This window comes from Diadema antillarum, unplaced genomic scaffold (genome assembly GCF_040938485.1).
Source record: "Diadema antillarum isolate AM-2024a unplaced genomic scaffold, OU_Dant_1.0 scf00000117, whole genome shotgun sequence".
Taxonomy (NCBI): domain Eukaryota; kingdom Metazoa; phylum Echinodermata; class Echinoidea; order Diadematoida; family Diadematidae; genus Diadema; species Diadema antillarum.
In genome coordinates this window covers 1,641,211-1,668,034 of record NW_027271006.1, presented here as the reverse complement: position 1 = coordinate 1,668,034, position 26,824 = coordinate 1,641,211, and the positions used below count along the sequence as shown (strand labels likewise).

General features: G+C 39.7%; 1 protein-coding gene across 1 annotated transcript in view; it reads left to right on the top strand.

Annotated features, from left to right (window-relative positions):
* Positions 1-1,789: 1,789 nt before the first annotated feature.
* The window catches only part of LOC139719941 (teneurin-3-like), a 48,953-nt gene continuing 23,918 nt past the window's right edge, over positions 1,790-26,824 (top strand). The window contains exons 1-5 of the mRNA XM_071631321.1: positions 1,790-2,143; positions 3,180-3,420; positions 23,596-23,765; positions 25,876-25,975; positions 26,477-26,764. Of these exons, the coding sequence (XP_071487422.1) occupies positions 1,865-2,143; positions 3,180-3,420; positions 23,596-23,765; positions 25,876-25,975; positions 26,477-26,764 (1,078 nt within the window). The 5' untranslated portion in view covers positions 1,790-1,864. The remainder of the gene's footprint in view (positions 2,144-3,179; positions 3,421-23,595; positions 23,766-25,875; positions 25,976-26,476; positions 26,765-26,824) is intronic.

Sequence of the window (26,824 nt, the reverse complement as noted above, 5' to 3'; positions counted from 1 at the left end):
TTTGCTTGGACAGAGAGGAAGGCAGGAGCCCCTCAGCGACAGCATGAGGTTTTTTGTTTGAACTTTTCTGCTGTCTGCTAAGGAAATCCTGAACGAGACATCACTCGCAGAATTTGTCGAGCTGGTTGTGTACAGCTCAGCTTCCATGACTGACGTGGGCCAGGAATTCCCTCAACCTGCCCATCCCAAAAGAAACACTTGGATGTTTTCTTTAAAGACCTGTCACTTCCTCAAACCACAATTCCATGCCTTTGTTGTGCTTCATCTTTGTATTTATGATTGTGACTGTTCAATTATCAATGTTGCACATGGAATTGCCTGCAAAGTTTACTGTCCGTCCTTTCATGGAAATGCATATATTATACATCAAAATATATCTAGGAACATCTACCTATATTTTCTTCATTATTATATCTAGGCCTATCCCTCCAAAAGACACTGGTCTGAATTTTTGAGATTGTGTGTGTCTAATTTTGCTTTGTTTTTTCTTCCTTCAATAGAATAATTCTATTCAGTTGTTTTACATCATTCCTTTGTTTCCCCTTTGCATGTCAGTTTTAAGTTAACCTGTTGAGGATGAGTCCTGAGTATACTTGGGCAGGTGTCTATGGGAAATGTGTGTTATAGCAAAATCAGTCCTTCCTCAACGGGTTAAAGGAAACCATCAGACCTGTTGCAGCAAACCACCTGTCAATTACAACCATTCCCTTTGTGTCTGTTTCCTGCTCTGGTGGTCAGTTTAGTGACCAACTTCATTGAGTATCAGACCATAACAAGTGTCTTTTTAGACCAGATGAAAACATGCAAAGAAAGCAATTGTCTTGGACAGAACACAACATTTATGTTTCCTTTGTTATGGTGGTGGTGATGAATGAAATAAAACAAATGCTGAGGTTTTCGGGGCAGTGGAACTCTTGACCGACCCCCTCTGGGCATCTATCTGCCCTGGCCTATGGTATGCAAGGCAAGGTAAGGACCAGTAGTCCTCCAGTAAAACAAGGTTTGAACTGACTTGTTAAGGGGATAAGGGGGAGAGATTAGGGGGGAAGGTCACAGTAGTTTCCCTAATCCTTTGCACCAAGAAGCCCTGGCAGACGAAATAAACCATGCTTTGGAGTTTCCTGTTCTCTCTCCGTCTTGACTTGAGACAGGTTCAGGTTGTGGGTTTTTTGCCCATTCCATTGTTTTCATGCCAGTCCTCTGCGGAGTTGAATGACCTTTTGCCATGCCCTCTTCCTGCCCACTGCCACAGACTTGTAGAGCAAACTGTGCCTCAGCCGGCAGAGAGGTGACTCTCTCTGTTTTTTCTTTTTCACCTTTGATAGCACTTGCTCCTCATTCCTTCTCTCGAGTAATGCTTCTTTTGTGTTTTGGGTTTGTTGCTTTCTTTGTTGCTTTCTTTGTTTGTTCTTTGTTAGCTTATTTTGTTCATTGCCGAAGGAAAGAAACATTGAATTATCATGTATCGACTAGGTAAAAATCTGGTTAGTGGATGGTTGGGATGTAATCATGGAATGAACATTGATATTTGTTGAACTTTGCTCTTCATTTGGTGAAATCTTGTAGAGCTCTGTCTTTTGTAATGCAAAATTGTCTTCATTTCCTTTTCTCTTTGATGGAGTATCTGGCCATTACCATTTATTGATTTGCTGACTTCAATTTTGATTCATTTTTCTCTCTTTTTTTTTGCCTGGCAGGTTTTGACAGGATAGCCTACTCCTTATTGTGCATGAAAAGGACTCACTGATCAGAAGGAACAGAATCACTGGAAAAGCCTGCACAAGAAAGTGGGCATAAGAGGGAAGTGGTGAAGAAAGCACTGGGGACCAAACTTTCTTCCCGAGGAGCACAATTTTGCACCCCTATGGCAGCTAGAGGTTCCGTCCTTGCCTACTCTATCCAGCCTATACCCCAGGAGATCTACAATCAGCAAGTGCAGGACCAGCTCCAGGAGAAGCAGAGGGAGGAAGGGAGTCGCCAGTTTGGCACACACAAGCACCAGCACCAGCACAACCAGCACCAGCACCAGCACAACCACCACCAGCACCGCACCCGTCGCCACCGGCAACCGCATCCCCAGCGCCAGCAGCAGACGCGCTCGTCATGTAGCAGCTCCTCACAGGAGGAAGACCCCTCACAGCAGGTGAATAGTGACTGTGTATGTATGTATGTATGTGTGTATGTATGTATGTGTGTGTGTGTGTGTGTGTGTATGTGTTGTATTCATGAGAAAGGGGGGGCGGTAGGGAGAGAGGGGGTGGAGGGGTGGAGGGGAGGAGGGGAGGAGAGAGGGAAAGAGATGATAGATACACTGACATGCAGAAGGGGGAAAAAAGGAGAAACATACATGTAGAAAAAGGGAGCTCATGCTGGTTCAGTGGTTGCTGTAGTGACCGGTCGCCATTGTCCTCTTAGCATTGATGGAGCTTTACCGATTCCTCTTACTTTGAGCTGATTTCATCTCCTTATAACTCTGTCATTACGACTGGCAGCCATACGACATAAAGTGTCTGTGGTATTTTTAAGTGGTGGTTGTGATGGGATTATGGAGTGGTTCTTTTATCCATTCACTGAAAGGCTGATGGAGCCATCAGTATAAGAAATGTGTCTCTATGGGCGATTCATGCCATCCTGGCATTTTGAGATGGATTCAAATGACTCAAATATTAAACTGCAACTAAATATGGTATACATGTACCTTGGAATTTTCTGTTGGTGATTTTACAAATAATATAAAAGCTGTGACGAAACTCTGGAAAAAATATGGGGAGGATGCTTCCCAATTATCAAAACAAAAATATCAAAACACAGGCAAATTTGTTTATTGATGTAAAGAATAGTATACTGTAAAAGCGGAAATTTTCGCCGTGTTGAAATTTTCGCGCATTTCGCGCAATCAGAAACTAGCGCGAAAATAACGGCACGCGAATATTTTTGCTTGCCATATGCTCCTGTGCGTGATATCTCGATTCCGCGGAATTAAGAACACGCGAAACTCTTCTTACCCGGTCAAGTCGCGCGAAAATATCCACTTTTACAGTATATACATATTCATATATATATATGTGTATTCATATATGTATATTTTGTATTTTGTATGCTAATATGTGTGTGTACTACGGGGTCAGGTGTATGTGAGACTTTAAACATCTATCATTCTGCTTTATGCATTGGTACAGAGATACGGTGTAAGAAACGGAGGCTACAGCTCCAACGAGACGCTAAGGATGAGCGAGGTACCAGGATCCTCCACAGGGGATGAGGGCGAGTCCCCCACCACCACCGACACTACTAACCCTGGCCAGCATCACCATCAGCTTCCTCCCCATCACCATGGCAACAGCCTTTGCCAGAAGGTTTCCTCCAGGATGGAGGCACCCATCACAGAGCCAGATGGAGAGGAGAGGATGTACTATGGTGGTAAGTCTAACCAACCTTACCAAATACTGTACGCGCTGAAATTTTCGCGGTTGTTTTATTTTTGCAAATTTCCCGAATTGCCTTTAAACCGTGAAAATAACAACATGCGAAAATAACAACGCGCGAATAACTAAGTTCAGTTAGACCCTCGCAACCGCGAAATTAACAACACGCAAAAATGTCCTCCAAGTAGCAATTCGCGAAAATATCTGTACGCAAAAATTTCAGCTCGTACAGTACTGCTTCCTTTTCCTTCTTGCCATGGAATCAATGCTGAAGATATTTCATAGCACTCTGGCTTGTCATTTCTGTCTTTTAAGTATTTCCACAAATTCCCCCTGTTCCTTAACCCATTGAGGATGGCCTGATTTTGCTACAACACACATATCTCATAGATTCCTGCCCAAGTTTACTCGGGACTAGTCTTTAACGGGTTAAAGAACATCATCAGTATGGGATACCATGGAGTGGAAGGCCGGCCCAGCTTGGATATATTTGAGAATCCCCGTGACAAACTGTGTATAGCTTTATCACTGCTCTCTGTGTAAGTACACACACAGCCGAAGGATTTCGACTGGAGTCAACCATTACCGGTGAACGTTATCTTCGATGCACATTCACTGACCAGTGCTCTTTGTGGTATTCGAATGTACCCCTGTGAGCAGCAAGTGAATTGAGCCATCCATGAATCTCCTTGCTACCGGGTCGTTAATCCTCTGCAAAATGGTACTTTGAGTCTGCTTGAGTGTTCCTCCATGAATGGATCTTGTGCTCTGCAAAGCAAACATTTTGACAAGTGTTTGGAGAAAAGTGTAACATATAGGCCTACATATAGCTATAATTCATATAGGTCTAGACTATGTAAATTTTTCCCAGCGAAATGTGTGAGAGGAATTGTCTGCTGAAAATCGTAATGTATCGTTGAGTTGAAAGTGTCACAAAACTCCCAAAGTTAAAAATAGTGTGCTTCACGTCTTGATACAGAAATGTATCTAGGTTGTATATTTGCAAGTATATCTCCTCCTTGCAAAATCACACGTGAGTGTTGTTTTGTAGTAATTGTTGTGTAATCAAGTAATAGAGGTGCAATTTCATATGAATTAGGGGTAAAAATGCATGGAGACCACCCACTCAATTAAACCCAACGCTTATGCTGTATATCAAATTCAAGGCACTGACCAAAACATTCAAAGGGGTTAAGTTTTCCCCCTCCTCCCCCCCCCCCCCCCCCCCCCAACTGATCTTGACCCATCCATAGAGCCTTGGGTAGTGACTTGCTTCATGATCATCCATGACTTCCCTGGTCAAACAGATTATAGGGTTATGTCCTTCACCCTCTGTGACTCTATAAATATTTGCCATGAAACTGCATTCTTCAAAAACCTTATTAAGTGACTGCTCCTCGCTATCTAGCTCCTTGCTTTTGAGACTAAACATGATTTATATGGTATTATTGGCAGTTTAATGTGCTACTTTGCTTACTAGATCATTTTTCTTTTTCTGATGGGAGTTTATCCAATAATGATGATTTAGAAGTAGCATTATCCAACATTTGTGTGCTGGCTAGGAGGTACAAGATGTACCTGAGATTCAGATAAGTTCCCTATTCACAAAAAGCAGAAACAAAACAAAAAGACTTTGGATGAATGCTTAAGATATTCATCCTCACAGAAAAACTAGTTTGAAAATTGACATAATAGAAAACTGGCTGTGGCTCAGTGGAAAAGACTATGGATATTCAATCATGAGGTCAGTGGTTCAAGTCCCCTTGCAGTGCTCAGCAATTGTGCCCCTAGGCAAGGCACTTTACCATCATTGCCTCTCCCCTTGGAGGAGACTTCAGTCCATTGGTTCCTGTGGTAGCTTGCTCACAAGCATTCCTTTCTTCTGCAGCAGCCCATGAATATTAATCATGATTCAATTCAACTGTAGAGAGTGCTGTAAAACCAGAAATTTTCACGTATATTTAAATTTTGCGAATTTCACAAGAGCCAAGATCCGTGAAGTTAGAATGCACATGAAAGTTCTTGTCTACACTATATGCATCAAATGCCGGTGGCAATTCGCTGAAGTGTCATGCTGTGAGAAAAGCCGTCGGCTCAAAAATCATGAGAATTTCATGCTGCGAATATTTCTTGTTTTACAGTAGATAGCAGGTGGTACAAGAGAAAAGTTTGAGCTGAAGTTTTTAGGGAGAGTTGACAAATTGGAAGGAAGTTATGATTGTTTTAATGTCTGTCTGCAGGTGATGTCACCTGACATCCTGTCTACATCTCAAAAAGTTCTCATTATCATGTGACTTTTACGTCATGTGACGCTGGCAACTCTTGCCAAATACTGTTCATTAAAAAGCTGAGTTCACAACAAACCCAAAACTGATATTTTGAGCATCAGTATGGAGGACTTGATTGTGTCTACATCGCGATGTTACAACTTCAAGAAAATTCCTAAATTTCAGATAACTAGTGGCTGTGAAAAGTAGGTTTCAATAATGGAGTCATAGTTATATAAAGATATTACAAGTTTTTTGCAAGTAGTGTTCTTGAGGCAAACTGTGACAGGGAACGTCACACCATGTTAGAAAAATTGCAATTTTATCAGTACTTTTTCTGCCAATTTTTGGATGACGTTCTGACTGTCAAGAGTGATGTCTCAAATTATCTTGATATCTCAATTTCTCACCATCAGTGTGAATGGGCCTCACACTTCTTTTATTTCTCTTACCTATAATAACTGGCTATATAGATTGCTAGGCAAATTTTGGGCAGACACTATAACAGCTGCTGCTAATGCTGTGATGTACACTATTCCCCCCCCCCCATCCTTTTTGCCTCATATCAGAGTAAACCAGATAAGTTTGCTAATCTTAAGACTACTGCTTGCTTTTGATGACTCACACTAATGGAATATATGGAGACCAGTCCTCCTGGGTTATCTGCCTTCAAAGCATTACAGGTGTGTTTTGAAAAATGGGGACTTTATGAGCCATTTTGCAGCGTACATGATTTAGTAATGTCATATTCGTGACGCATTTTTGCAATCCTCTGAGCTTTGCATATATAGGTCATCCTTTTATATAACACATACATTCAGGTAGATGCATGTAAATTATATGTATATGTATTCATAGCTGTTTTCCCCAACCCTGGAGGATGCAGGGGACCTAGACTCTTTTTTTTTTCAGAATAGTTAAAGAACTGGTAGATTGTGATGAAATTTTGTGATTTACCATAGTATGTTTGCATTTTGAGGTTTTTTTTCAATCCCAGAATAGTTTTATGCAAATAATTGCAGAATGAAAGTGGACAGAAAGAACCTTAGTAGGACCCCCCCCCCCCCCCAAAAAAAAAAAAAAAATACATGGCTACAAGCAGGTGAGATTTCAGATGAGACCTGAACTGATCAAGAGAAAAACATAGTTCCAAACTATCAAGGAGCTGATTCCAGAGAGTTGGGATTACATATTACATATCTTTTAAGCCATAGATTTTGCAGGGTTTTTATTGTCATACGTTTCTTGCATCAGGTGCTGTACACAAAGTTTACAACACGCAAAAATATTAACCCTGATTGCAACATGAATGCAACGTACACGCATACAGTTATCTGTCTATGTCTGTACTCAGCGATCGTGAATTTAACAAATTTTAAAATTGTGGGGAAGTCCCGATTCACAAAAAAAAAGACTTTGTAAATATATGGCGTATACAGTAATCGCTGCACATATGTTTTGTCTTTAGAATGACAATTGCAACAATTCCTTAGCTGATGTTTTCTCCTTCGAGATGTCAGAAAAGCTGTTGTTTTGGTATAGTGGATAATGTAGAGATATTTAGACATTCAAGATTGGCATACAGTTCATATATCATATGTCTTACAACAAGTACACACTTCACCGACACCAGATTTGATATAGAAAAGACTGAATGCCTTTATGGCTCTTTTCAAGATAAAGTTTGTCTGAAACACAGCACCCTTCTCTGTTGGAATTGATGAGCACGCCTTTAAACTCGGGGTCTCTCATGCCTCAAGTGCAGTAATGGACACTGGCCATTTCTAATCTCTAAATGCATCATAAATGTTTAACCAAGGCAAAGACCGGTGGTTGCAATTTCGCATCTGGCGGAGGAGGTTGACGAGCAGGAGGTTGATGGGAGTGGAAACCAGGTTTTGATGTTTGTGAAAAGAGCATTCTGGGCTACCAAATATTGATCTTTGGGTACTTCAGAGATAGCTTAATGGAGAGACCCCGCCAACAGAAATCCTATTAAGGGTCTCATGGCATTATTGATTTTTGGGTGGTTTTTTTTTCTGTCTTTCTTTTAGTCTGGTGGTCCATACAATAGAATGAATGCTCGCCCTTTTGTTTTTAGATTGGTAGTAATTGAAGGTGTGAACACTGTAATTATGCTGGCAGGGTACAATGGGTATACAGGGGATGGAGAGAGAATGAGACGGAAGGGGGGGGGGGTGAAGAAGAGGGAAATAAAGAGGGGGAGATGGGAGGAGGAGAATATAAAGATGACAAGGGTGAGAAAGAGGATGATAGTCATATAGAAATAGGGAGAGACACAGGGAGGGGAAGGAGAGACGGATACAGATAGGTATATGAGGGCAGATGTTTTGTACTGGTAGGAGATCTGTCTTATTTACATTGCATGTATGTGTTGGAGGGGGAATGGGGAGTGGTATTAAGAAAAGAGAAACAGTCGCCACCAATACTTTGGATTGTGATAAACAGGAACACCACGTGAGGGAGCAATATGGCAACATTTTCAGAGCATATCAACTGTCCCACTCATATATAATTGAACATTGGTTACATGGCATTTTTCCCACTAGATATTCATAGACTTTTTTTTTTGCTGAGGAAAGGAAATTCAATAAATGTATAAAATCTAGCTACAGATACTTTTTTGGGAAAAGCTTTACCATGACTGGAAACTATAACAAATGAAGGAATATTCCACAGTAGCATGGGATATACCACCAGACAGTACATCGCACAGTCCACGAGGCTAAGCTGCCACCCTAATGATGGCTAGGACTCCAAAGTCAGTGCCAATAGCAGTGTTTTAAAAGCCAGATGAAATACACTGTTACATGTTAACTCTTTACATGTATTTTTCATATCAATGCTGGTAGTAAGTTTATGAAAAGAAATCTAATTTTCCATGGAACTGATATTAGAGGGAAAAAAGTGTCTTCATTGTTCAATTCAGTTAAAAGATCTTATTCTGAAGTTGTCCTGATATAGCAGCAATGACTGTACTAGTCATTTTGGAGTGTTTGGGAGAGTTTATGTGGTGGGAAATGAAGGATGTCAATTGCACCATGAATGTTTTGCAGTTTGTTGGTGTAGGAACCAACATTTCATGGAGTCTGACTTTCATTACTTGACAAATACTATTTTCTATGTATAGGTACTGCTATAGAACTGCAGCTGCAAAATATGATATATCATTGTACATTCAAATTGTGATGGGATAATGGTACACATTGTTCTCTTATTAAAAAATAAATAAAATGAAAAAGGCACATTTCAATTTAATTCAATTTTTTCCATCAATAGAAGGAAATACATAATACAAGGTGATACATTTGAGTGGTCTGGACAAATCCTGAACAGTTGGTGTGTGAATTCCTTTAAAAAAAAATGAGGAAAAAATGTAGCCAGTTATAGTGCAAGATCTAGTATCTAGTAGTTATTTTTTCCTTCTGGAAAAAAAAAATGACTTTGGAATTTCATCTCTCTGTCAAACTCTGATTCTCTTGTTTATGATTTTTTTTTTCCTTTTTTTCATGCTGCATTAGTAAAAAAAAAATGAAAATAAAGAAAGATAGAAGGAAACAACCAAAGCGTGTGAAAATTGAGTAAAGGAAGGCCAAAGTCCGCATTATGGCCTCAGTTACAGTTCATTACATATCTGTATTAGGCCACCGAATAACAAGAATAAAATATAAAAAATATGAGTAAATTTGAGTTATGATGTAAAACATTGACGTAGTAAGTTATTGATCAATATTGTCGAAGCTCAGTCAGTGTGGTTTCATGGCTTTAATTCTGTTGTAAGTGTTTTGCCTGGCCATGGCCTAAAGTGGTTTCCCTTTGTTTCCCCCTTTTATTCTATACAAAGTTTGTACATTATTCATAACAGCGCCCTCGTGCTTCTGCAACGCATGATGAATCATAATGTTCCCCGCACCGGAGAGCAGAGACAAGAGGCTTTGTTTAATTAGCGTTATTGACACGGCCCCCAAACGTCTCCCCACTGATTGTCGTGTCATGATTGACAATTGGATGCCGTCGCACACCGAATGAAGCATACTGCTGCCATATTCTCCTGCCATTGTTTCGTAACTTTTCGGAGAATATTTTTCCAAAGAACGCAACAATCCAAGAGTTCGAAATTACACGCTCGCGCTCCGAACAATGCAAAGGTCATTGGCAGCTTCAACGTCCAGTCACCAGCCACCGAAATCCAGATGCCCGCGAAAAGCCATGTCATTGGTCACAAAACAAATATAAATAAGCAATTTATCAAGCATGACTTCATTAAGTCTGCCAAGTGTGCTTTAAGCAAGGGATAATTGATTCAGAGAAGAACAGAAAGATAGATAGACAGAAAAGGAGATAAAGACATAGAGAGAGAGAGAGAGAGAGAGAGATAGAGAAGGCAGAGGGGAGATGGAGATGTTCTGTTTCTATTTATTCTGCTCGAGGGGGTTTAGCGCATGGTGTCAATCAAGTTGTGCCGAAAACGCAAGGAAATTAGCAGAACAACATCACAGCCCCAGAGGCAAACAAACCTCATCAACAAAGTGCATGTGAGTAAACAGGAGAGATTCAGAATGGAGGAGGATAAACCAGAAAGATGACTGACTGAAGGGGGAGATGGATAGAAGGAACAAAAGATGAGGAGAGAAAGAAGATGACATGATTGGAACATGGAAGTATGCGAATATGGATTGAAAGATTTAAAGAGCATAACCTCAGTAGTCATCTCTGTTCAGATGGTTATGCTGTAAAACAGGGAATGTTCACGTACATTAAAATTTCATGAATTTCGCGAGAGCCAAGATTCTTGAATTAAGATGCACACAAAATTTCTTGTCTACACTATGTGCATTGAATGCCAGATGCAATTCTCACATATTTCACGCCATGAAAAAGGTCATCGACTCCAATTCGTGAAAACTTTGTGCTGCAAAAATATCATGCTTTACAGTTAGCATAGAGTTATTTAGAAATATTAAGTAAATTTGGTTAGAAATATGATGGAAAGATTGGCAGACAAATATATACATACACACATACATACAAATGAACAGATGTACAAACATACATACATACAAGCATACACACATACTACATGTACATACACATTGAAGGAGACCCAAAGATGTAGAGATGAACCCAAATAATCTCATGTTCTTGTTCAGGTGTGATTAAATTATGTTTTCCATTTGACCAAGATGTTGGCACTTTGGTGAAAGAAGATGTTCACTGAGTAACAATGATGATGGTGCTGTCTTACTGTTGAAATGAGAAATATGATACGATTTTGCCCGGTTTGGTGGCATAGAAGTGTTTAACAACATGTTTAGTGCAAAGTTTAGAACAAAGTTTATTATTTTGCTTTGATTCTTCTATTGTGCCACAATGTGGATCATTTCTGGAAATTTGATCACAGAAGCCAAAGGGATTATGATGCTAATGCAGAAGTGATATTGAGACTGCTGGGGTAGATACAATTTGAATTCAGAGTTAGTGGATGAATTAAAAAACAAACAAACACTGTGTTAAGAAGAAGGTCTATCGCTTACTTGAGATGTAATGAGTTGAAAATGCACAGAATACATCTCTTTATCTTCTTTGGAAGAAAGAAAAACATATAGATTATAAGTAACTAGTAACAAATTTGATTAAGTAGAGCTTTGCTTTTTATCTCACAAAATGATTTATCGAAGTACTTGTGGTCATTGGGGGTCACTCTATGCCTGCCTTGCTCGACAAATGTATTTGCAGTTGGCATACAAATTTGTTGGAAGTTTTGTTAATGATTTAGCCAGTGGATGTTTATTTCCATAGACCCATAGCTCCCTTATCTGAGTACACTATCGGCAAATCCTTCCACAACATTTTGGAAGCTTACCAACCCCATCATTCTTATCCTGTCCATCTTCTATCATCCCCCCTTCATCCTCAGCCCGTTCCCCTTCTACCATTATCCCCACCGGTCCCCTCCCTTCCCTCCCCACTCCTCTACCCCTACCAGCCCATCCAGTAATCTCAAACCCACACAATCGGATGATTACTGATTTACCAGCCCCAGCTTGCCAGGACATGGGGAATGATAATACCTGCATGTAGCATCTCTTTGTTAAAGATACAGTTAACCATAAATCCCCCCCCCCCCCCCCCCCCGACTTCCAGTTATTTTTGTTTAGCTATTTATCTCCTGCTTGTTTACCCCCATCCCTTTGGTGGGCTGTGGGATGCGACCCATTGTGCTTTAATTAGCGGGGGAGTTTGTGACTTTTGTGAGAAACTGGCACATTGTTGCCCCCCTTTGTGGTAGACTGTGGGACCGCTTAGAGTCAATTGTGTCCATGGGTGAGCACCGGGGTAGAGGGGTGCTGTTTTGTGCTTGTAGAGGTGAGTCGGCAAACAATGACACAGTTGCCTAAATTGGTTGCGAGCACATTGTTGCGAGGGCTAGAACAGTGGAAGGGATTGGCCGTCTCATTGAATCGCGACTGATGATCAGTTCTAGAGCAGACTTTTGTTTGGAGCAGGCACGGGGCAAAGTTTTCTCGCGCTCCCACCTCTCTACTGGCAAGAAGCAGAAAAAAAGAAAGAAAGAGATCGGATGTTCTCGCAGGTGCTTTTTGGAGATAACCAGGTTCTGATACATAAAGCCTTGACTTGATGGGATAGTTGTCATTTAGAAGATTGAAGAAGAAAAAATGAGTAGACTTCACCTTGGCATAACCTCTCTGGATGCTGTCGACGAATGCAACCAGGAATAACTTCAAGCGATTTCAAACGTATTGCCACACTTCTAGTTCTTGCAAATGAAACATCTGAAGAATTGTGATGTTAGTGTACTTGCTGGATGATGGTATCTCGGTAGTCGACTGGATAAAGCAGTTTTTTTTTTTCTACCCTGGAGCAGAATTTCTTCGTTAATTAGGCGTGTGGTATTCTTTCATGTGGTTTCTCCGAGGGATGGCAGTGGACTAAGTTGGGATTTGTCATTATTCAGAAACCTTTTCTTTGGAACTACTTTAGTACCATGGATGTACGAGGAATAGCCCCAGGGCCCAACCCACACGCGCCCAGCCCGCACGGGTCCCTCATGCGCAAGCCGTACTTTCGGCTGTGCAACGGCAAGCCCCAGCTGGCCGGCTGGATTGTGTTTGAGAAAGGTATTTAGCTCACTCAGTTGCCTGGGTACAGGCATGTTGTTTCACTTGCTGTCTGTATCCATATCTTTGATCTCTTTCTCTCTCTCTTTTCTCTCTCTCTTTTCTGTATCTCCCGCTTCCTCTCACTCTCCTGTATTCACTCACCAATCCCTCTTTCTTTATTTCAGTCTCTTACTCTCTTGCTATATATCTATCTGTTGCTATCAATCTTTATATCTATCTATCCAAATTATATAGCTATCATTTATCTGGTTATCAATCTATCTACTGTATGTATGTATGTATGTATGTATCTATCTATCTATCTATCTACAGCTGTATCTATCTATATATCTGTCTATTTATCTATATCATATACAATCTATTTTTCATGTGTACACTTGTATTTATCAGTCTCTAGATATCCTTCTCTATCTTTTTTCTCTTTCTTGATATCAATTTGAAAGAATGACATTTTGTTTCCTTGTGTGAAAACACTAAGGACCTCTGTTTTGGATGTGTTGCATCATTTCAAAATGAGTTATATTCTTAGAAAAAGAATCGGGATCTATTTGTGAAGATTATATTGCCCTCTAAGTCATCAGATCTTATGGATGATGGTAGGATAGATTCTCAGTTATGTAGACCAAACTAACAAAAAAAAAATGCTGATATTTTCCCTTGACACTTAGGCTACATGCATGCAATGTACACATAGGCCTACATACTTTTTAGACATTTTAGCACAACATACATAGTGATTTTTTTTTTGTTTAATAATTGATATTTGTAATCAATAATGCTGAAATTTATAGACTTTTTTGAGAATCTTCAGTCTACTGTATTGTGGTACGGACATTCAAGAACAATTTACATGTAAGTGAATGTAACTCATTTGTGTATAGAGCCTCAACTGCAGGGCATTGTTTCATGAACATACTGAGATACATGTATCATGAATACATATGAAATATAGTGAAAATTTATAGTATCAAGTATCTTGTTGTAGATTAGCTTAACTGTATCTTGACTCATTTTATACAAGAGTTGGGAATACATTTAATATGGTATATGCATCCAGAAAAAGAAAATGGGTTGAAATACTATCAGTTGTAGTACCTTGATTTGTTGTTGTTGTTGTTGGTTTGTTGGTTTGTTGTTTTTGTTTTGTTTTGGTTTTTTTTGTTTTTGTTTTTAGGGGGAGGGGGTTTGCTTCAAGTGCACCCCCAAAATCAGGTGCAGCCTATCAGTCAGCAACTCATGATTTTTTTTTGTGGAATTCCCATAAATTGCATTGCCCATAGGTTGTCACATGATCAATCTCATTTAAAGTGCCAGCATGGTTTTTAGCATTGTTGAAACAAATTGTAAGGTTTGTTGTAGAGCGCTGCAAACACGCCAGCCTGCTAGCCCTGGACACCAACTCACCGTATGGCAAATTAAAATAGTGGTAATTTGTCCTGCATAAAGTATGGAGCCCATTGCCTGAGTGACCATCTGGCAAGGGGAGAAATAAAGTGTATTTCTTGCTATGCCCTGACATGGTTAAATTCTCTAAGCTTGATACAATCCTAAACAAATGGACCAACAACATGTTACAGTGTGTAAGTTTCATAAAACTTTTTGTTGACCACCAACCCAACATCATACATGGATATGAGTGTGCTGTCTGCATATATATTTCATTACGTGTGTTGCTCTGTTTCAAATCTGTGAGGAGTGATGTAACTGTTCAATTCTTATGTGAAAAGTGATATGTAGGTTCACCATGCTACTGTATGAGCTACTTCTGTGCGTATTGTACATTGTGCAATGCACATACAAAATGTACTCATACATTGTTTGTTGTGTATTAAAAATTATATCAAATGATATCTTTCTTCATTTAATGATGCAGTAAGGAAAGATAGAAATAACGTTTAGTTGTTTTTTGTTGCTCTTGGATGATGATTAAAGTGTCTCCAAAATCGAGTATTTTATGCCTGTTTTGTCAAAGAAGAGGAAATGGTGAAGACTTGCAATCATTCATATACAGCTGTACATACATGTAGACCTACACATAACCTGAGGCAGAATTTTACCTATGTCCACACACACCTCGCTGTCTGCACATGTAAACACTGGGCGATATTTTTGGTGAGTACACATTCACACGGTATGCATGATATGAAATAAACAAGAGGAATCTTTTCTTATATCACCCCCCCCCCCCCCCCGAGAATTCAATGCATACAGTTTTTAAAATTTGTGAAGGGAGGGGAAAAAATGAGAATGGTATGTTTGCTAATCACCTGTTAATTCCTGAGAGGCAGTCTAGCATAGTGAATGAATGGTTGGAAGATAAGTAAAAACAGAATTTGGTCTCCTGTTTCATAATATGGCATAGAATACCTGCAATATTCCCCACTATTACTGGCAAAAACTCAGGCATATAATGCCCATAATGGTTCATGCAGATAATGGATTGAATAAATAAGAGAAGTGATGTGAGATACATATTTACAGAAGGTATTTCTGTATGAATAATTTGCATTAAGTAGATTTAAAGTATGCTAGTATTTTTCAACTTCCATGTCACTGTAAAGGATTTTTAAAGGTAACATGTGGATTCAAGTTTCATTTCTGCTGTTTTGGTAGCAAGCTTGAACTCTCAAAAAAATTTTATATTTCTGTTATTTGAAAAGCAAGTATACAGTATACTACAATGATTAATCATTGCTTATATTCATATCAAAAAAACAATATGCTATGTCAAATTTTTATGCTAGTGCCTGTTAAAAACAGAAACATATGAACAATGAAATATAGCAACTCATATAATGTACCATGTATTCTCAGCTGTACCAGGGAAGTGAGCACACCTCCCTGACTGTACCTTGGGACTGTGTAAAGTTCCATAAACATTTTGCATTTTGAACCTGTAAAATGTACATGTAGGTGTAACCTGAATGTACATTTGTCTACTTTGGTGTGTTGCTCAATTTTAGTCCTCCTTGGCAACTGGGCAACTATAAAATTCAATCTGCAAATAGATTGTAGGCCTACTGCAATTTGCATTGAATACCCAAATGTGTGCAGACTGTTCATTGTTACCAAATCTATGCTTATATTTTTGTAGTTATATTGCCTTAAAAACACACACACACACACACACACACACACAAAAAAAACATTAGGGCCGACAGAATCTCAACAATGTAATACAGTTTTGGTGCTTGCTATACTTCTACTACTACTATTCAAAAGTCTACTCGTACCACTAGTATGAAATCGAGAATGAGCACCATGCATTTTCAGCTCACAAACAGCAGTTTTGCTCTGAGTAAGTTCAAATCGTGCAATACATTTTTTTTTCCATTCCAAAAGGAACAAGCTGAACTACAATATTGGGCCTATGTGTACATGGTAACATACAAATGTACATGTAACTAACCAGGGAGGAATCTTCCTGGACTATTAAACCAATTTACTTGCATTCTGAAAGAATACATTATTTTTAAGAGAAAGTGTGATAAAATTGTAGCTGTATGCATATTGAGAACAATCGTGCTCTTCATCATGCTGTAAAAACTTTGTTTTGCTACTCCTTTGTCATTATGTGCGAACATGGGTGCACTGCCACTCTTGCGCTTGCTACCTTTCTCTCCCAGAGATGACAGATTGTTATACCACTTGAAATTTCCGTGTGAAATGTGTTTGTTCAGTAAAAAGGTTGAAGGATTTGTGCGTGTATGTGTGTGTGTGCGCTCACTCGTGTTTTGTTTTGTTATGTTGCTCAGATGGAGCAGACAGTAGGCAAGAAATAATTCCATAAGATGAGGTCAGAGGTGATTGGTATTAGGGGTCTGGGTAGGATTGGTTCTTCGATGACCTGTCAAATTTATCGCAGTCTTCTCTCTTGCCCCTGGAGCGGAGGCAGAGGAGAAAATCGGAGCGGATGACTCAAGGTATCAAGGACGGGGTAAACCCAACCAGACTTCTCTGACTCTAATCCCGGGATCTTTGCAAAATTTCCCCATCGCCTGTAGCAATGCCATATCCCTCCATCCCTAAACATCCACAAAAAAGGTAGAAAGATTGTTAAAAGGGGGAAAAGTTGATGAGAATGCTGTTTAAGAAATACCTTCTGTCCTCTGATGGAAGACAGAATATTCCTTGTGGAATGAGTTTTTTTTTCTTTTACACAATGAAAGGAAAGTTGAGGATGTCCTCTCAAACAGAAAGATAAAGACTGGTCTCCGAGAAGAGGTAGAAAAAAAAAATCATCTTGTTTATCTGGTTCAACATGAAGTAGTACAGTAAGAGGAAAAGAAAGATGCCGTTATGTGGTCAGCATTAGCGTTGTAGTTGTGCTTTATCCATTAGAAAACTGAAGTGTTTTTGTTGTTGTTCATTCTGCCGGTACCAAGGGACTTTTCAAGGGTTCGCCAGAAAAATCAGTCAAGGAGATATGATACATTCAAATGTGTGTCGTATGAAGCATCAAATGTCGTAAAGGATGCTATCACAATCAAACAAAATATAAAACTTTTTTTCTTACATAAATGATTATGGAATTCATCGCACCATTACACCATTTCAAACTTGGAAGCTAAGTGATTTGCGGTTTGTTCACACTTGCCTTAAAAATCGCAGATGTACTTTGCAGTCATAAAAAGACAGTCGCACTCTGTCAAACCCATTCATGCAATGCAGCAGTATGCAAACACAAAGATACCTTGTACATTTCTAAGTTTTTCCCACCTTTGCAATGATGGTAGTATGTAATGCTACTGCAAGTTTCTGCGGATGCTGAGCAGAAAGTACATTGCTTTCTTAAAACAGAGTTGCAAAGCACTCTAGGGTGCAGGGGGTTTCATATCAAGTCATGTTATGTTTACCCTCGCTTCTTGTATGGGCGGATTGTTCAGCGAGATGTGAAGGGTGATATCCCGTTGTACCTCTGTTTCCGTGAACTTCTGGATAGATTTTCTGCATTATTGTGTACACTTTTTTCCCCTCCATCACTATACTCATGTATATCCCTCAGTGTGTCAGATGTTATTGAGTTGATATATGAGTGACTGCATTTTTGATGCAGATTAATCCATCCATCAACACAGAAGCTTACAGAATGTCTTGTGTATTTAAGAATATTAAACTTGATAGTGTTGTTCTTCTGACAAAGTGCAGCTGAGTTTTGGATATTTTTAGCTGTTAATGTTAGTACTGCATCATCATTCGTAAGATTCATTCTCAATCTGCAGGGGTTTGTTACACTATTTTCCATCTTACACAAATAAAAGTACACAAATAAAAAAGCAAAAGTGATGCAGCGCTAGTGCGGTGGTACAATCATTCCAAAAGTGGAAACTTTTACATGATTACATTGTGAGAGTTGATGGAAGCAATAGGCTGATGTCAGTGAAGTTCACTTGTTCATAAGTACAATGTATGTACATGAGAGTAGACATTTGGTATCGGTACATAGTACAGTAGGCCTATATTTTACTGTTTACATGAATATTTACTTCTCTCCTTTTCTTCTTTTTTTGTTTTTGTTTTTTGTTTTTTGCTCTATTTCAGGTCAGTGGAGTGCAGAACTTGTAACATTTTCCATAGTGTGAAATATTTGCAAATTAATTCCATGTTTACTGTACCGGAAAATATCATGGTTTATTAGGTTTTGCTGCGTCAATAGTCTCTTACAACGTGGTTGACTGTAGAACAAAGATGAACATTTTTTTTTTTGAGAGAGAGAGAGAGAGGGATAGTTGGGGGAGGGGGATTTTTAATTCCTACCCAACCAATAAATTGTATTGAAACAGAACAACTTAAGCTACCTTTATGTATTTGACTGATAAGGTGGTGTTGATAGTAATAAAACAGTGTTATACATTTTAAATGATTGGAATGCTATAAAAACCAAAACATTGTTCAAATAAAAAACAGAAAGAGCTCTGAGGAAACTGATTTCCATTCTTAAATGTTGGTTATTGAAAACCATCTAATGTACAGAAGTATTAACTTGGTACTTAGAATGTTATCTTTGGTGTATTACTTGATTGTTACATTATTCATCTATTCATTTGAAATGTGACTAATGGATGTCAATAATGAATGTCATGTAACTTCGATGAAAACCTTTAAAAAAGAAAACATAAAAGGAAACATGCCTGTGGCGCATACCAATATTACTGTGCTTTGCTACAAAGGTTACTAAAATTATAAAGGACAATCATCCCTGAGGGGCATAAATCCCTGACAAAGGGGAAAAACTTCAGGAATTTCTGTCCTTGTAAGTAACTGTATGCTGCACCCCCCCCCCCCCAGGAATAAAAAACATTTTAAAAGATAGACATTAGTAAACATGCTAGGGGCTCCTAGTTTTACTATGGAGGTCATGTACACATGCAGGTTTAGCCTATGCCTGTGATTCAAATGAAGATCGAGTTCAAAGAAAGATTGCATTTACATTGTGATACAGAACATATGTGAGGCCTGTTGTAAAGTGCACACGGATTACACAATCTGCATTATCTTCTTGAAAGAGGAAGTTGCCAGTTCTGTTGACTTGAAAACATCAAATCTTGGTTGGGGGGGGGGGGGGGGGGGGGGGGGGAATGGGGCAGTTCTTTTTCTGACATTGGATTTAAATCCTAACTCTTTTAGTGAATGTTTTTGTCTGACACATTTTTGGCTTTGAATGTATACACCAAAACCTAGTCAACTTTGGCAGTAATAGAATTTGCTTCTTTAAAAGAATTGAATGAACTGTGTAGGACTTATGTTAATGCTGGTGCACTGCAGTATTGATTTTCAGTGAAATTGTCCATAAGGTTGACAAACAGAATGTCCAGCTAAAGGACTTATGAGTCTGAAATGCAAAGACTAAATAGTTACCAGCTGTTGTAGTTGAAGTTGATGTGGAATGCTGTATTGGATGGACAGGAACATGGGCATTTGATACATGACTGGTCACAATGAGTTTTGACAGTATGGCCAGCACATTAGCCTCTTGCTCTAGACCCATGTTCAATATCGACTATCTTTTCTGATAGATAATTGTTCTGTCTGATCTCATCTTTTTGTGAAGTACAGTGTAAGAGTATCAAGTGCACTTTTTTTCTTTTGTTTCGGAATGTAATTAATGTGATGGAAAGTAACTTTTTTTAATCAATTCTGTGACGGAAGTAAAAGAACAAAGATGATATGCAATATATTTTTTATTTTATTAATTGCTGGCCTAGACTTTTTGTTAGGTTTTGTAGTGATTTAGAATGTGATCAGGAGTCCATAATGCATACAATGTATGTCTATGTGCCTCCTTTAAAAGCAAAACAAATTGTTTTTATCAAGGTGTGTGTATTTACAACACATTGAAACATAAATGAAAAGATGTGTTGAAAGTCAAAAGAAAATGATTGATACTAGCTCTACAGTTTGTCTGCATCACAAGATATGAAGCAAAAAAAAAAAGGAATCGAGACTCAATTTAGGGGCATAAAAGCTCTCTATTTCAATCGTTTATTCTGAACAGAGGGAGTGTCAGTCTAGTTAAAGACGTGCAAACTGAAAGCATTCTTCATGGCGTCATCAAATGAGTTGTTCCAACATGCTTCTTATTGATTCTTCATGCAGTTTGACCTTCTTTTGTGTCTCTTGGATCCAGACAAAAGAAATGGGAAAAAAGCTGGCCTCCCGCATGATGTTGATTTTGACATCTACCAAACCCCCTTTCTGGTTGAGGTATCACCTTGTCCATAACTTCACACCTCAGATTTGGCATCACAGGTGTTGCGGAGGGCCACGAGTGGGTGAAAACGAGGGGAGAATAGAGAAAAGGAAAGCTGGTGGCTGTGAAAGGAAAAACGGAGGAAAACACACAAACTTTTGATAAACATCTCACTGCAGAGCTTTTCAAAAAGTCACAGGATTTTGAAGGCGGGTCATTTAGGCCCTACTTGATACCCCCATGTTCTCAGAGTGGGATTTTTTCAGGGATAGAGAGTTTGGTCTTCATTTTTGCGCTGTTATTGCAAATCGATATCCTTGACATAATTCGTGCTGAGTTTGTATTTCACAGTTGCTTTGATACGATGTTTGCTTGTATACATAGTTTCACGTTGATATGCGCCTTTGCATGTTTCATCAGTTCTATCCTCTGGAACAGATGAATAAGCCAATTTTGCATTTCTTAAAAAATGGAAGGATTTACTGAAAGGTCATACATGATATCAATTTTTTTTTCTTGTTATTTTGCACTTGTATAGATGGTAACTACCATTTAACAGACTAGTAAAGACGACCATAGCTGGTGATAAAATTTCCTTAGCTCCTGTTTACGTAGTATTCTTGAAATAGCGAGTAGCATGTGAGGTTATGACATGGTGTGGGAGCACTGTCAAGGTTGGAAACTACACATGGTACAAACAAGTCTTTTTCTGTAGGCCTACTCTCTTTTGGTCCTGTTGGTGACATATTTACATTGTATGTTCATAGTCAACAGGAATTCATTATGTTTGTTCCAAAATGGGTTCATGTTAGAGACCATCACTCTCTCACAAACTAGAACTTCGTACCCCTTCGTCTCAGAAAGGTGTGTTAAGATCCCCCCCCCCCTTCTCCCACCCCCATCTTTATCCACCAGTGATCTTAAGCAGGGTTTATTTAGTTTTCCCCTAATGAACTTGCCTCTCTTAAGGCAGTTTATCCCATCAAATGCCTCCGGAGGTATCGCATCTCATGTCACCGTCCGTCCATGGCCGCTGGGATCCCCTCAGGCAGTCTTCCTGTGGCGTATGTTTCCTACCTGGCAGAAGGACGCAAGTGCTACTGCCAGCTTGTGATACAAATTGCATCTCAGCACGCATACTGAGTTAGCATTAAGTGCGAAGGTCAACCTGTCCATTTGCATTACACTTGTCACTTCATCACTTTGGAGAAGGTAGAGGATGTTTCAATTGAAAAGAAAAGTGATACAGAGAGAGAGAGAAAAAAAAAGAGAACTTAATGGCACGACATGATACAAAATAGACATCCCTCATGTACTTTCCCATGTGGGCATTTTGGCAATAGCCCCATGCTTGAAGAGGCAAGTACTTGTTCATTTCACTTGCCCCAGAGTCAGTTTGAGTTTGTTAGGGCAAGCTGAAAAGTGAGTTCATAGAGCCTTGATCATGAATGATAGGAGGGAATCTGTTCCTGCATGTGGACTTGTTCAAACCACGAATAACAAAGCATTCATTGAATCTTTTATTGACTTCATGTCATTGAGCAAATGTTCAGATTAGGCAGTGACTGGCAATTAACTAGATTGGAAATAGAGAAGAATATAGTTATGAAACGATAAGGTCAACTTTTTCTACTCAAGTCATCCAGTTTGAGTACCACAGAAGACGACTGCCACCACCAAGACATGGTGTCTACGTCCATGTCCTGGCAAAGGTGCAGACATGGAGTTAACCCCATCTGCCACTAACATGTCCTTGTGTAGTCCCATACCAGATCTAATGAGGTACAGGGCCTTATTGGATCTTCCCCTTTGCCTTGTCTTTCTTTCTTGCCCCGGCGCTCCCCGAAAAATCTCCCATCCGAAATTGTCCCCGGCCCACCTGACGCGAGTTAGCTCCTGATCCCCGCCCAAGCTGGTCGCTAAATCTGAAACAACATCTCCTGTCGTCGCGGCGACGGTGGCTTCCTTCCCTCCCCGCTCCCATCTCGCTCCAGATCCGGACGAGGGGGATCAAATGTCACGACGAGAAGATTGTTAGAAATTTTCTGAAGGAATATTTGATGAAAAATTTGTGTTGTGTTTCTCTCTTCCCTCTGTTGACCATCCCCATTAACTCCAATCCGGGGGCTCCGGGATGGCCAAGACGGAAGCTCCTGCTAATTGTTTCCTTTGGAGCAAGGCGGGGGAAAGCAACGAGAAGATGACATCCTCTCTCTTTGTCCGTCTGACTCTCTTGCCCCCCTCAACCAATCCTCCAATACTTCCTGGGAGAGGCTGCTTCTCTACCACTTTTTCTATACTTGTTTTAGGCAGAATAGTAAAGCATCTATGTTATCCAGTTTGCTGAAGTTTCTGTCAGCGCCAGCCTTACATTCTTACCACATCCAGTCACTTGTGACAAGTGGGCCTGGATCTATTTCAACTGCCGTGTGAGATTTTTGATGCATGGTATTCACAGACCTACCAAGAGTCTTTTCGATTCTTTAAAAGGCTCCTTGAAATATTATCAATTTCTCCATGTCATGAAAAATTCTATTGTAATAGGCCTACCACCCAGATTCGGGAATCATTATTCCCTTTTGAGATATATGAAACACACCAGAAACCCTCCTCACAGCTCATCGGAACTGCCTTGATTTTGATGAGTGAATGTCGGCAGCTTTGTGTTTATATTGTAATGAAGTTCAATTCTGTGCATTTATTTTGTATTTTTTTGTGTTCTGTGTGTGCAGTCTTTTGTCTCAATAATATGTTTTTGTCCCTTTGCATCATCTTTTCTCCACCCATTGTACATTGCCATCTTACAGAATGAAGATGTAATAATTGAAATCATATTTGATGGTAGCCATAAACTTATATTCACCTGGAGAAATAACTGATGCATGATCAGGTATCAGATCATATTTGTCACATGTGTAGCACATGGAAAAAAAAAGATAGAGAAGAACTCACCTGGTGAAAGTCATACAGTATGACAGTTTGGAAGTTTATGAGGAACATATAAGAATATAAACAAAAATACATATTTCGTTTTAATCTCTCCCATGCAGGCAAAGACAGCAGGAAAGATTTATCGTACCCCTCGGGCGGCAACTTTGACTCCGCCCTCGGCAGCATGGACGGGTCAAACAGCGTCAGCACGTCGACGATGACGACGACCACGGCGCGAGGAGACCCAAGTCATGACCAGCTTATGGAGGAGGTAGACCACTACTTACATGTGAGTTCCAACCGCACACCCACACCTCGCTTCACTGTCTTTGCTATGCATACAAATTGTACAGGCGTAACCGTAACATACTGTCAGACCTGCCTTAGTGGCCACCTGCCATATACGGCCACTAAAAAAAATCCCTCCCCCTCCCGAGAGAAAAGCCATGTTAAAGATGCTGTCTTTAGCAGCCACTTTTTCATCTCCCTTGGTTGGCCACTGTAGACAGGTTTGACTGTACTTGAAAAGAATCTTTGCTTAACCCATTGAGAACGAGTCCCAAGTATACTCGGGTAGGGGTCTATGGGGAAGTGCATGTTGTAGCAAAATTAGCCAGTTCTCAACGGGTTAATGTGTAGGGGGACTCCTGAGCTCAGTTCCTAGAACTTTAGTCAGGCTTGCTCGACTTTTGTTAGAGCTACCCAGAAAGACTACTAACAGCCCTTCTCAGAATCATTGCATGGTATCAGTGCAAATTCTATTCACAATACACTGAGCCTGCCAACAGAGACATACATGGGGAAATCAGTCATGCTATGGGGGAGATGCTGTATGTATGAGTGACTTAAACCACCATTGTATTCATTGTTTTGAAGTCACATTTACAGTCACATCAGTCATACCAAACTCGACTGCGACCAACTACGAATGGATTAATGATATTCTGAGGCTAAAAGTACTTTCCAGAAAAACTTGTATGAGAGAAAGCAAGGTGAACCGGAAGGATGTGTGATGCTAAGGGGGGTTTGTCATGTTCAGCATGACATGATAGTATGTAGGTTAGCAGTTTCCTTGCAAACTGATCTTCAATCCAGTAGACCAGTGACAGGTTACGACTTCCGCTGTCATGTCAAAGCAGTTTCATCACTCGTTTTGTGAGAAGTGGGGGACGGGGATGGGTGATCGAGATTGCTGCAAAAAGACATCAAGATGTTGGGCATCCGTTCATGAAGCGGCTCACATTCATCATCACCACATTCCTCAAAATATGACCCTTCCCTTTAAGCAGTGGTTGAGCGAACAGATGGAGAAGTAATCATAATCAGTCTCCCATGATCAATTATCAAAATGCCTCAAGCATCTATCAACGATCAGTTGTCGCGAATCAGGCAAAGCGGGCCCACGGGAGCGCTGTGGGAGAAATCCAAGTCCAGTTAGAGCACACCAATTAAGACTTGGAAGTAAATACCACAGAACCGTTCTGGGGGGATTACATGGAGGGATTATGTACATATGTGAAGCCGCACGCAATAGTTGACTTAACTTCAGGAACGAGATTTTCAAACAAGGACTGCTTTCATGGTGAGGTTTCTTATGTTTGATCACATCAGAAGTTCTTGTAACAGAGACCAACAAAGTGGTCATTTTATTCGTGCAATATGTCAGCCGTGCTAGGATTATACTGGTATGTTCATTGAGAGGAGTATAAGCAGAAAGAGAAGAGTTTACTGTGATATATAATTATATACTGTAAGTATATGATAAAGTGACGTAAGTGGTATATCTAGTGATTATGATATACAAGCAATATAGTGAAGATACAAAGATTGTAAAATCATCTTGTTCTACTCTGTATTAGCCCTCTTTCCTGTAAGTATAATATTTTCATACTTGATGTCAGATTACATTGTAGTCAGCTGAATTTGATTTTTCCTGTCCCAGAAATTTCCACTGTATTGATCAACTTGTCTGTATTGATTGTAATTTACATACAACATACTGGTCTTTCTAACCAGCTCTCTTTTTAGTCTGTTTGTCTCTGCATCTCTCTCCTTGTGTATACTATAAATCTATTCATCTCCCTCCCAGTATATCTACCTATTGTATCTGTCTACAATATCTATCTGTCTGTCTATCTATCTATCTATCTATCTATCTATCTATCTATCTATCTATCTATCTATCTATTTGTTATCTATCTATCTGCTATCTATCTATCTACCTACCTCCCTGGCTATCTGTTAATCTTTATATTGGTATATCCATATATCTATCTGTCTGTCTATCTATCTTTATGTTTATTTCTCTTCTTACCTATAGATTTTATCCTTTATTTAATCCTACAATTGTACAAACAATTCACTGATTTCTCAACTTTGGTTGTTTGTATTATATCCAGAAACAAAGTATGGATGTCCATTCAACAGGCAGTCATAGCACAAGGTCCAGTCTGACGTTGACCGAGACCGAAATGGATCATGATCACGATATGGGACACCGCATCCCTGATGACCATCCAGGTCAGTTTGGATGGGAGATAAGTTCGGGGAGGGAGGTCTCAGTTCAGTGCTTTTCATTGCAAGTTATGCTTAATCATGGTTAGAAATGATATAGTGGAAAGGTGCTATATAGAATATATAAAGGATTAATATTATCTAGCAGAATCGTTATTATATCGATTCAGGTACATGTCCCAGTATGATGCTTAGATGCCTAAAGTTACAAATGTCTGATTGGTTGTATGCAACTGTAATTACAGTTTATTTGATAGGTTTCTGTAGTAATTGTGCCAGAATGTCCTTAAGTTACAAATGTCTGACTGGTTGTATGCAACTGTAATTACAGCTTATTTGATAGGTTTCTGTAGTAATTGTATCAGAATGTATACAGAAGACTATATCTCCAGTGCACAAAATCATTGCATTTTGCTCAGTCTGATTTGTTACACATAATGCTGGATGTTAATAGTTATAAAATGACTGTTTGCATTTGGGCCACAGATTTTTCCAATGCAGGTGCAATCAACTTTGACCGCTTGACCAGTATGCCTGGCTATCCGCCCATCGGGCTCTCCACCTACCCCCACCTCCTCAATGGTGCATTCCAGGGCATGCCGGCCAATCACGGGCGCGGCGACAGTCTTCCGGCCAATGGGATCCCCTGCACGTCCCAGGGCATCGTCTACCACCAGCTGCAGCCGACCAATGAGGACGAGGAAGAGACTACTTTCTCCGGCTCGCTACCGCACTCCTACAGTACTGGCACGGGCATCTATAGCTCGATAAAAGGTTACCAGTCTCTTCTCTGTTGTTTATTCTCATCATTCAAGCCACATGTCTCCACCAACC